This window comes from Chrysochloris asiatica, unplaced genomic scaffold, assembly GCF_000296735.1.
Source record: "Chrysochloris asiatica unplaced genomic scaffold, ChrAsi1.0 scaffold00176, whole genome shotgun sequence".
Lineage (NCBI taxonomy): Eukaryota > Metazoa > Chordata > Mammalia > Afrosoricida > Chrysochloridae > Chrysochloris > Chrysochloris asiatica.
Window position 1 is genome coordinate 2,241,157 of NW_006408694.1, and position 10,925 is coordinate 2,252,081.

General features: G+C 40.0%; 1 protein-coding gene across 1 annotated transcript in view; it reads right to left on the minus strand.

Annotated features, from left to right (window-relative positions):
• LOC102810528 overlaps positions 1–10,925 on the minus strand; it is a 373,438-nt gene that overhangs the window by 298,210 nt on the left and 64,303 nt on the right. Inside the window, exon 6 of the mRNA XM_006871864.1 lies at positions 7,919–8,070. Within this exon, the coding sequence (XP_006871926.1) occupies positions 7,919–8,070 (152 nt within the window). The remainder of the gene's footprint in view (positions 1–7,918; positions 8,071–10,925) is intronic.

The window sequence follows — 10,925 nt, forward strand, 5'->3', positions numbered from 1 at the left end:
TTTCTCCCGCGGAGCGGCTGGTAGTTTCGAACCGCTGACCTTAAGGTTTGCAGCCCGATTCGTAACCACTACGCTACCAGAGCTCCTTAGTTTGGGTGTTAGGGAGGGCAATACAAGAAGGGGACAAGTAAGAGAAAAAAATAGATAGGGGAACAATGAGACAGGTTTGCATGACCTAGGTGGGACAGAGGTAAATAGTGATGAATGCTCAACCTTGGAATAACAGGGCTTTGTGGTACAGGGAGCTAGGCATAGCTTGAAGAGAGGAAATAATACTAAAATGCTTGACTGTCTTATGAATATTGGTTTCCCTTGCCTACTATTGTAAAATAAACACTTGAGTGGGATAGAAAGAATGTTGGGAAACATGATTACAGAAAACTAGTAAGCCTGTCTTCAGCCTATAGCTGATTGGAATACCTAAAAGTAGTTCTAAAACTTGCCCAGTGAAACAGGCCTCTTGCAAAGCCTTTGCAGACTATAGGACCTTAGGTGGAATCCTGAGTCCCATCCAGAACCTTATGAGATGGGACATTCCCACTAGCAAGGACAAGCAGAGCAGCCAGGAACAGTTAGAGCAACAGAAGATACATCTTCAAAGAAAGATCAGGAAAAACCCAAAACAAAAATGTCAGCATGACTGGCTAGCACAAGAATAAGCAAGCTGTTCCCCAGTAAGCCATCAAGGCCATCAATCAAGTTCCTTCAGGACAAACTCCCCTCTAAGACTGAAACTCAAAGGGAACACATGAACAAGCATGGAAGAAGACCACATTGGTCTGCTGGTGAGTGGAAGAGGGGGAAAGGCAGCAATGAAGAAATGGGCTGAGTTCAACTACAGTCCATTGACTCCCGTTGACATGGAGATGAAAGAGAGAAGAGGAATGGCTGGTTGGTCCAAAGTGTGGTGAGACCAGGGGACACTTGAGCCCATGGACAAGGACATAGCCACAGAGGGCTACAGCTGAGAGTGAAGCATCCAGCTGATATGAAGTGAGGGGAGGTGCACCAGAACACCCAAACTTGCAGACAGTACCCATTTGACCTAGCCTCGATGGCTTCATAATCAGAACTCAACTAGAGGAAGATCACCACACACACAAAAAAAAATTTTTTATAAAGGAAACAAGGGTAAATGGCTACAATTTGATGAACCTGACCAATTATTAATTGGTATTAATTCTAAATACCAACAGAGAGGGAAGGAGTCTTCACATCAAGTATCAATGCTATCCCCTCTGCACACAGGGTAGCTAGGGGTGGGCAACTTAGACACTGACTACCTAAAATGAGGGGGCGATAAAGGCACAAAGTGACTGGCTTACAAAGTTTTCATCTTGTCTACATGGGTCTGGTGAAAAGAGATGGGGATAAGATTCATATGATTCAATAGTGAATAATTATTATCATGACTAATTGCGGCTGTCACAATTGTAAAGGTAGAAGTTTTATAACAAAAACAAGGGAGTGGTTAATCTTACAGTTCAGAAACAGAGGGCCCTAGGACCATCAAGGTAGATGAGCACAAGCAGAATGTGGGATCTTATCCAGAGAAGCAGCAACGCCAGAGAAGGAGGCAGAGATGGAGTCACGGAAACGGGGAGTGGCTGAGGACTCTAGATTCATGGGATGAGAGGGAATAAGAGCTGGTGGCCAGGAGGTAGATATGCAGAATGTACCCTTTGGAGGTATAAATTATCATGTATGCCTGAGGGGTTTTTGTTTGTTTGTTTTTTTTAAAAAGCTAAAGTTAATAGACAGAAATATTGTTAACTGATGGTACATGGAGGAGATTATAATCATTGTAATGAAATAAGTGTATGATTTGTTGAATGTAAAACTGATGCTTTGTCCTGTAATCTTTCACTCAATCCACAATAAAAACCTTAAAAAAGAAGAAGAAGAAGAAGATGGAGGGAATACACAGAGTCACTGTACCAAAATGAAATGGTTGATGTTCAACTGTTTCAAGACATAGTATATGATCATGAGCCAATAATACTGAAGGAAGAAGTCCAAGGTGTATTGAAGGAATTGGCAAAGAACAAGGCACCAAGAATTGATTAAAAATTGAAATCTTTCAAGAAAGTGAGGCAGCACTGGAGGCACTTACTCATCTATCCCAAGAAATTTGGAACACAACTGTCTGGCCAACTGATTGTAAGAGATCCATATTGTGCCCATTCCCAAGAGAGGTGACCCAATGGAATACAGAAATCATCAGACAATATCTTTGATATCCCATTCGAGTAAAGTTTTACTAAAGGTAATACAGAAACGGCTGCAACCATACATTGACAGAGAACTTCCAGAGGTTCAAGCTGGATTCAGAAGAGCCTGTGGAATGAGGGATATCATTGCTGATATCTAATGGATCTTGGCTGAAAGTGGAGAATACCAGAAAGATGTTTACCTGTGCTTTATTGACTACACAAAGGCTTTCAATTGTGTGGATCATGACAAGCTATGGACAACACTGCAAAGTATGAGTATTCTGGAACACATAATTGTGCTCATCAGGAATCTGTACATGGACCAAGAGGCAGTTATTCGAACAGAACATGGGAACACTGAATGGTTTAAAATTAAGAAAGGTGTGTGACAGTGTTGTATTCTTTCATCATACTTATTCAACCTGCATGCTGAGTAAACAATCCGAGAAGCTGGATTCTATGAAAAAAAGTGTGGCATCAGGATTGGAGGAAGACTCATTAACAACCTGTGATATGCAGGTGATACAACCTTGCTTGCTAAATGTGAAGAGGACTTAAAATCAAAGAACATAGCCTTCGATACAGATTGCATCTCAATGCAAGGAAAATAAAAATCCTCACTACTTAACCAATAAATAACATTCTTATCAATGGAGAAAAGATTGAAGTTGTCAAGGACTTCATTCTTCTTGTATCAACTATCAACACTCATGGAAGAAGCAGTCAACAAATGAAATGACGTATTGCATTAGGCAAATCTGCTGCACGGGAACTTTTTAAAGTGTTGAAGAGTAAAGATGTCAGCTTGAGGACTAAGGTGCTTGAGGACTAAGGTGCGCCTGACCCAAACCATGGTATTTTCAATAACCTCATATGCTTGTGAAAGCTGGACACGGAATAAGGAAGACCATAGAAGAATTGATGCTTTTGAGTTATGGTGTTGGAGGATAATATTGAAAGTGCTATGCATTGGTAAAAGAACCAACAGATCTGTATTTGAAGAAGTGCTGCCAGAGTGCTCCTTGGAGGCCAGGATGGCCAAACTTCGTCTGTCATACTTCAGACATATTGTCAGGAAGGACTTGTTGCTGGAGAAGGATATCATGTTTGGTAAGGTGGAGGGTCAGAGATAAAGAAGAAGATCCCCAGTGAGATAGATTGGCAAAGTAGCAGCATCAATGGGCTCAAGTTTGGCAACAATTGTGAAGTTGGCCCAGGATCAGGCAGTGTTTTGTTCTATTGTGCATAGGTCGCTATGAGTCAGTACCGACTCGATGGCGTCTAGCAACAACAAGGTATATGTACTTATGCAGAGCGGAACTTATGAAAAAATTTGAGAATGCTGCCTTGCAACTACCTGGACAAATAAGTTTTCAGATGCAATCTGAAAAGCAATTAGCTGTCTGCTATTGTGCATTAATTGAGACTGTCTCAGTGAAAGAAGGACATAAATCATCATGAGACCCAAGACACCTATAATGTTATTAGTGATGTCTAACACTCAAATAAGAAAGGTGGTACATTTTCAAAGGACAAGCAGACCAGCCTGGAGCAGCTAGAGGAACAGAAAGTGCTTCTTGAGAGAAAGACCAGCAGGTAAAACAAAAATGGCAGTCTGTTTGGCTACTACAAGAACAAGCAAGCTGTTTTGTGGGGAGCCATCAAAGCAAACAATTAAGTCCATTCAGGACAAACCCCTTCCCCCTAACACTGAAACTCAACAGGAACACAACAGCAGGCATGTACGCTTGCTGGCAACCACGTAGGTCTACTGGTGAGTGGAAGAGGGGAAAGGCAGCAATGAAGATATGGGCTGAGTCAGACAATGTCCATAAACTCTTGCTGACCTGGAGGTAAGAGAGAGGAGGAAGGGCTAGGTTGGTCCAAAGTGGGGTGAGATCTGGGTACTCCTGAGCCCATGGACAAGGACATAGCCACAGAAGGATAGAGCTGAGAGCAAAGTGTCCAGCTGATATGAAGTGAGGGGAGATGCCAAACTTGTACATAGTACCCATTCAACCTAGTTTCGATGGCTTGCTAATCAGAACTTGACTAGAGGAAGATGAAAAAAAAAAAAATTAATAAAGACAACAAGTGTAAACTGCTACAATTTGATGAACTTAAACTATACTTATGGATGTAATAGCTCAAAGTACCAATTGAGAGGGAAGGAGTCTGCACATTAAGTATCAATCCTATCCCCTATGTATACAGGGTTGATAGGGATGAGCAACTTAAACATTGGCTACCTAAAATGGGGGTTGGAAAGAAGGCTATAAAGGCAGTAAGTAACTGGCTTACAAATTTTCAAAAGGGAATTTAGTTTCGGAGTGTGCAGGGGAAGGTAGAAACCCCACTGAATAGTTTTTATCTTGTCTAGATGGGTCTGGTGAAAGGAGATGGGGATAAGATTCTTATGATTCAGTAGTGAGTGATTGTTATCATGACTAATTGTGACTGTCACAACTGTAAAAGTAGAAGTTTTGTAACAAAAAAGGAGTAGTTAATCTTACAGTCCAGGTACAGAGAACACTAGGACCATTAAGGAAGAAGAGCACAAATAGAATGTGGGACCCTATCCAGAGAAGCAGTGACACCAGAGATGGAGGTAGAGATGAGGACATGGAGAGATAGAGCAGCTGAGGACTCTAGACTCATGAAAAGAGAAAGGTTGTGTGCTGGCAGCCAGAAGGCAGGCTTGCAGAATGTGTCCTTTTGTTGTTTAAATACTTATATATTCATGAGTGTTTGGGTGTACATCCCCACTATAAAAAAACAGGGGGAATAGAAGCAAATACTCTTGAATGATGATGCACAAAGGAGATTGTAACTATTGCAATGAAATGGTAAGTGTAAAATAGATGTTCTCCCATGTAAACTATCACTCAATTCACAATAAAAACCTTGAAAAAAAAAAAGGTAGTACACAAAATTGTTCTATAATAAAATGGAAATGATTCATACAAGAAGAAGCTACTGATGGAATGCAAGGATGCACTCATCATATCCACAAACAGGTAGCCTCATTTCTCATGGGTCCTATCCTTTGGCCACCTGAAAAACTGCCAGAGCTCTTTGACACCTGGATAATGCCCTATGAACAACTTTCTGCTGACTAACAGAAGGCTTCCTGGTTCACTGATGGTGGTTCCAGGGCATATGGACAATATTTGAAGTGGAAAACTGCTGCATCAAGACCAACAGATGGAAAGACCCTGATGGAAGAACATAAGAACAGTTCGGTTCAACGGGAATAATGAATGCTGTCTTCCTAGCATTGGCAAAATCATTGGACAATGATGAAAGTCCATATGTCTGGATTTTACTGATTCATGGACCAATGGCCTGGCTCTATGGTCAAGCAAATGAGCAGTAGAAAGCTGGACTGTAACTGAAGGGAAACTTGCATGGGATAAGAACCTATGGAAAGCATTGTAGGAATTCAAAGTACACATCAGAGTAGGGCGTATAATTCCCATCAAAAGAGGCCCCTTCCTGGATAAGAAGTTGTTTGGAATCAACAAGTAGATATGTTAGTACACTCCCTTAAGTTGGCCAATTGTGACCATAGGAACACTACATCAATGCAGAAAGAAATTGAACCCTCTTGCACCCTCTGAGGCACAAAATGCCAGCAAGAAAGACAGAGGTTGCAAATACATTATATCAAACCACTGACATCAAGTGTAGTGCCAAGTGGTGGTTCAAATTCACTAACCACTCCTTGGAAACCCTATTCATGGTTGCTGTGAGTTGGAACTGACTTGATGGTATTTAGCAACAATAACAATAGCACCCAGGAAAGTCAGAAATTTGGGATGTATTTAACCTCCACCTCATAGGGACTAGCCTTGTGTTGATCTGTCTAAAAGAAATTATTGTTTCTAGACAATTTTCCTTTGAATCATTCTACCACTTCATCAGATACACTGTTAAAAATATATAAGCTATTGAGTGGGAAAACCATTACTATTTATTAACCAAAAATACTGTTCATGTCTGATTCGGGTTAATCTCTAACGTGTAAGGAGTCCTGGTGTGGCACTGCCAGATAAACACTGGATTGCTAACCACAAGGTTGGTGGTTCAAACCCACTCCTTAGCAATCCTATACAGGTCCACCATGAGTTGGAACTGACTCAGTGGTACTTAACAACAACACAGCAAGGTGCCTTAATAGCACAAATAGTTTGCTCTTGACTGCTAACCTAAAAGTTGGCAATCCAAATCTACCTAACATTACCACAACAAGTCTGGAGATCTGCTTCCATTAAAGTTACACACAAGACAATCCTATGGTTGAGTTCTAGTCTGTAATATAAGAGGTCACCAGGAGTCAGAATCAACTCAATGACAACAGATTTTTGTTATCACTCTATCTATCAGAGTCCTGGTATGGCACCAGAGGAGCAGAACTGGACCACAGTTCAGTTTGAACTGCAAGGTCAGCAGTTCAAACTCACCAGCCACTCCTCAGAAACCCTATACATAATTGCTGTTAGTTGGAACTGAGTTGATGGCACTTAACAACAACAGCAATCTATCAAACAGATCTGCTCACAAAGGAGGTACCCTGAGGTATAGTTTTTATCAATAACAAAATATTGGCAAAGAAAATTATGATATTTATTTAATGATAACTGATATAAAAACTATTAAAATGAAAAGAATATGCAATGAAAATATCCAGATGCACTGATTTAAGAACTGGGTGGGCCATCAGAGAAAAGTGAAATAACTGAAATATGAAGAATCAAATAAAAAACTATAACAAAAACAAGACAAAACAACGTCTAAATACTACTTGTGTAATGTTGTTGTTCAGTACCATTAAGTCCATTCTGACTTACAGCGACTCTATATAGGTATAACAGAACAAAACAGTTCCTAGTCCTTCACTATCCTCACAATTGTTATATTTGAACACTTTGTTCCTTGTCACTGTGTCAATCAATGCCATTGAGGATCTTCATCTTTTTCACCTAGTCTACCTTTCCAAGCATAATGTCCTTCTCCACAAACTAGTCCCTCATAACACTACATCCAACGTAGGAAAGACAAAGTCTACCCATCCTCATTTCTAAGGAGCATTTTGGCTGTACTTCTAAAACAGATTCGTTCGTTCATCTGGTAGGCCATGGTACTTTCAATATTCTTCTCCAACACCGTAATCAAATTCATTCATTCTTCTACAGCAGTCCTTATTCATTCATTGTCCAGATTTTGCATGCATATGAAGTGATTGAAAATACCATGACTTTTGTCAGGCACACCTTACTCCTCAAAGTGACATCTTTGTCCTTTAACACTCTAAAAAGGTCTTTTTCAACAGATTTGCCTAATGCAAAGTGTCACCTGATTTTTTTGACTGGTGTCCTGTGTTACTTGAGTAATGTTTACTTGGCTCCTGTGTAATGTTGTGTTGTTTTGTTGCTGTTTGGTGGCTTTGATTCCATTTTGACTCATAGCAACCACATGTGACTATGCTGTAGCATTTTCTAGGCTGTAATCTTTACAGAAGCAGATCCTCAGGTCTTATTCCCACTGGATGGTTTCACACATGCAAGCTTTCAGTTAGCAACCAAGTGCTTAACCACTGTACCACCAGAACTCCTTATATATGTTAATAGTAACAGTGAAAATGATGTATTCAATTTCAGATTTGATAATAAAAAGTTATTATATATAAAACTTTTGTCACTTACTTGTCCTCTTAAAAAATTGAAGGCATTTTTGGATCTAAATAGTTGTCTAGATCCTGTATCTCCATTTTCTCCATAGATAGAAATATAGACATTTGCTTTTGTTCCAGCATTCCATAGGTCACCCGTTGCCATGTGCACTTCATATATTGTCACTGACAACAGAAAAAAAATACACATTTTTTATGCCAAGCATTAGTCACATGATAAAAAAAAAAAAAAAAAAAAAAGAGCATTTATAGATTATCAAGAGCGCAAGTTTCAGGTAAGTTGGGGTAAAACAGTCCACGCAATCACTCCTACTGAATACTGTTATTGTTAAATGCCATTGAGTCAGTTCTGACTCATAGAGACCCTGTGTACGGTTTCCAAGGAGTGGCTGGTGAATTTGAACTGCCAACCTTGTGGTTTAAATGACCTTTCAGAACAGTTTTTTAGCTATGAAATGAGGATAGAATACATAGGAAAGCCACATAAAAGCTGAAAAGTAAACCTTAGCAGGACAATTGGAAAAGAAGACTAGAATTTGAAGTAAGCTAAACTGACAGTCCTATTGTGGTACTGTGGGTTAATGTGCTGGACTGCAAGATCAGTTTGAACCACAAGGTAGGCAGTTCAAGCTCACCAGCTGCTCCTCAGAAACCCTATACAGATAGAGTCGTTATGGGTTGTAACCAACTTGATGGCACTTAACAACAACAACAAAGTTGACAGTTTACCATTTTCCCTCCTACTGTCTCCCCAATCAACTCAATGAACCAAAAACCTGGAAGTTGACCCAGGGGCTCAGACATCAAGAGCTCTGGTAAAGTTCTCTAGATCTGGCACCAGAAACAGGAAATGGAACTCTTAATGCAGAAAAGGTGTAGATATTCTCCCTCTTTAAAATCTCCTTCAATAGTTATGTGATAGACATATTTACAACAATGACCAAAAATAAAAGAGAGTAACTGTTGAAGCTGCTTATGTACAACCAAAAAGCTCACTGGATTTGGCTGCTTTGTTCAGTACTTTAGGTTCATGACTTCATGGAACATCCCAGTTAACTGGCTTAATAATATCTTTAGTACTTCTGTTATACTTCCTAGTTCATTACATAGTGGCTGAGTTTCTAAAAGCTTGCAAGCAGTCATCCAAGGTACAACTATTGGTCTCTGTTGTTGTTGTTATGTGCCATGGTGTTGGTTCCGACTCATAGCGACCCTGCACAGGGTTTCCGAGGCTGTTAATCTTTACGGGAGTAGAACGCCTCATCTTTCTCCCACAGAGCAGCCAGTAGTTTCGAACTGCTGACCTTGCGGTTTGCAGCTTGATTCGTAACCACTACGCTACCAGAGTCTCAAGTTACCTGGAATAACAGAGGATGAAGGAGAGGAGGGGAGGATATGGAATGCATGACTAATTACCTCCATGAACAACTGCCTCCTTTACCATGACACAAGATGAAATAAATGGCTCATGGCTATCATTACTGAGCATTTTGATCTAAGATTCTAAAGAAGGGTCCTTATAAAAAGAGGTAAAATGCGGAAAAGATTTTCAAGTTCTCATAGACCTCAGATGAGCCACTGAGTAGTATACATATAAAACAGATCTGAAAAGCATTTTGAAGGCTTCAGAACTAGTACTGACATCAAAACCACAACCCATGGGAGACAGATTGGAATCTGTGGCCTGAAACGAATCAGTTAATTGTCAACTCCTGCTAAAACAAAAGTATGCACATTTTCTCCATAGGATTTAAATAAGGTCTAGGGTTTCATATAACAATGCATAAAATTTCCAGAATAGAAAAAAAATTACTCAATATATGAAGAACTAGTAAAATCTCAACTCACATGGGAACAGACAATGCACAGACACACCAACTCCAAGATGACAGTTATTGGAATTATCCGACAAAAACTTTAATGCAGCTATTTGTTATACAACTGTTCCCACAACCAGTCATGAACACTACTAAAACCAACGGGGATAAAGTCTTGGCAAAAAAGTAGAAAATTTCAAGAAAAAACAAAAGGAAAGTTTAGAATGGAAAAAAAAAACCACAATAATCAAATTTTAAAACCTGAGTGGATGGGTTTGAGAGAAGAATAGAAAAGACACAGGAAAGCATCGGTGTACTTACAGATAAATCAAAAAGTATCCAGATGGTAACAGAGAAAATAATTTTTAATCAATAGGACCTTAGATACCAGTGGGATACTAACAAAAGACCTAATCTTCATGTGATGTGGTACCAGAGGAGAGCATATTTAAAGAATCAGTTGTTGAAAACCTTCCAAATTGGGGGAAAGACAAACAATGACAAATTCAAGAAGTTCAGTGAAACCCAAACAGAATGAGCCCAAATAGAGCTATGTCCAGAAATACTATAGTCAAACTGCTGAAAAGACAGAAAATTTTAAAGCAGCCAAAGAAAGCAATATATTAACTACATGAAAACAACAATTCCAATGGCTGTGGATCTCTCATCAAAAACCATGGAGAATCTTGCAACAGCAGGGCTCTGAGACACAAGGATTGAGTCATGATTGGAATGGGGGAGAATCCTGTTAAGATGCTGGAATGTGTTTTTATTACACAATTAACCAAGGGGTGAGAGTTTTAGTCTGTGTTACAGGTTAAAAACTCTCCAGTATGGATTCCAGCCTGACTAATTCGACCCTATAGCAAGAGGACAGCCACTTCTCCCTCTTCGGAGCAACCCTGCCTGAGGGAGCCAGCATTCACCGAGGACCCATCTGAAAGAGTGACGGCATCTGCATCTCCATGGAGGCCCCTCTGGCAAGAACACCAAGGACCCAGCTAGCCGTTTCCACAGCAGAGAAGACTTTAAGAACTGTTTAACTCTTAGAGAACTGGTTAAACTCCAGAGACTTTCTGCTGCTTTGCCTGTTGGGTGGGGGGAATGGGGAGTTAATAGATGTTATTGACTTTGCAATTGTTCATCAACCATCGTAGGTTTTATTGCCTGTTAAAGTTTTCAGAAGCAAGGTAATCATTGCGG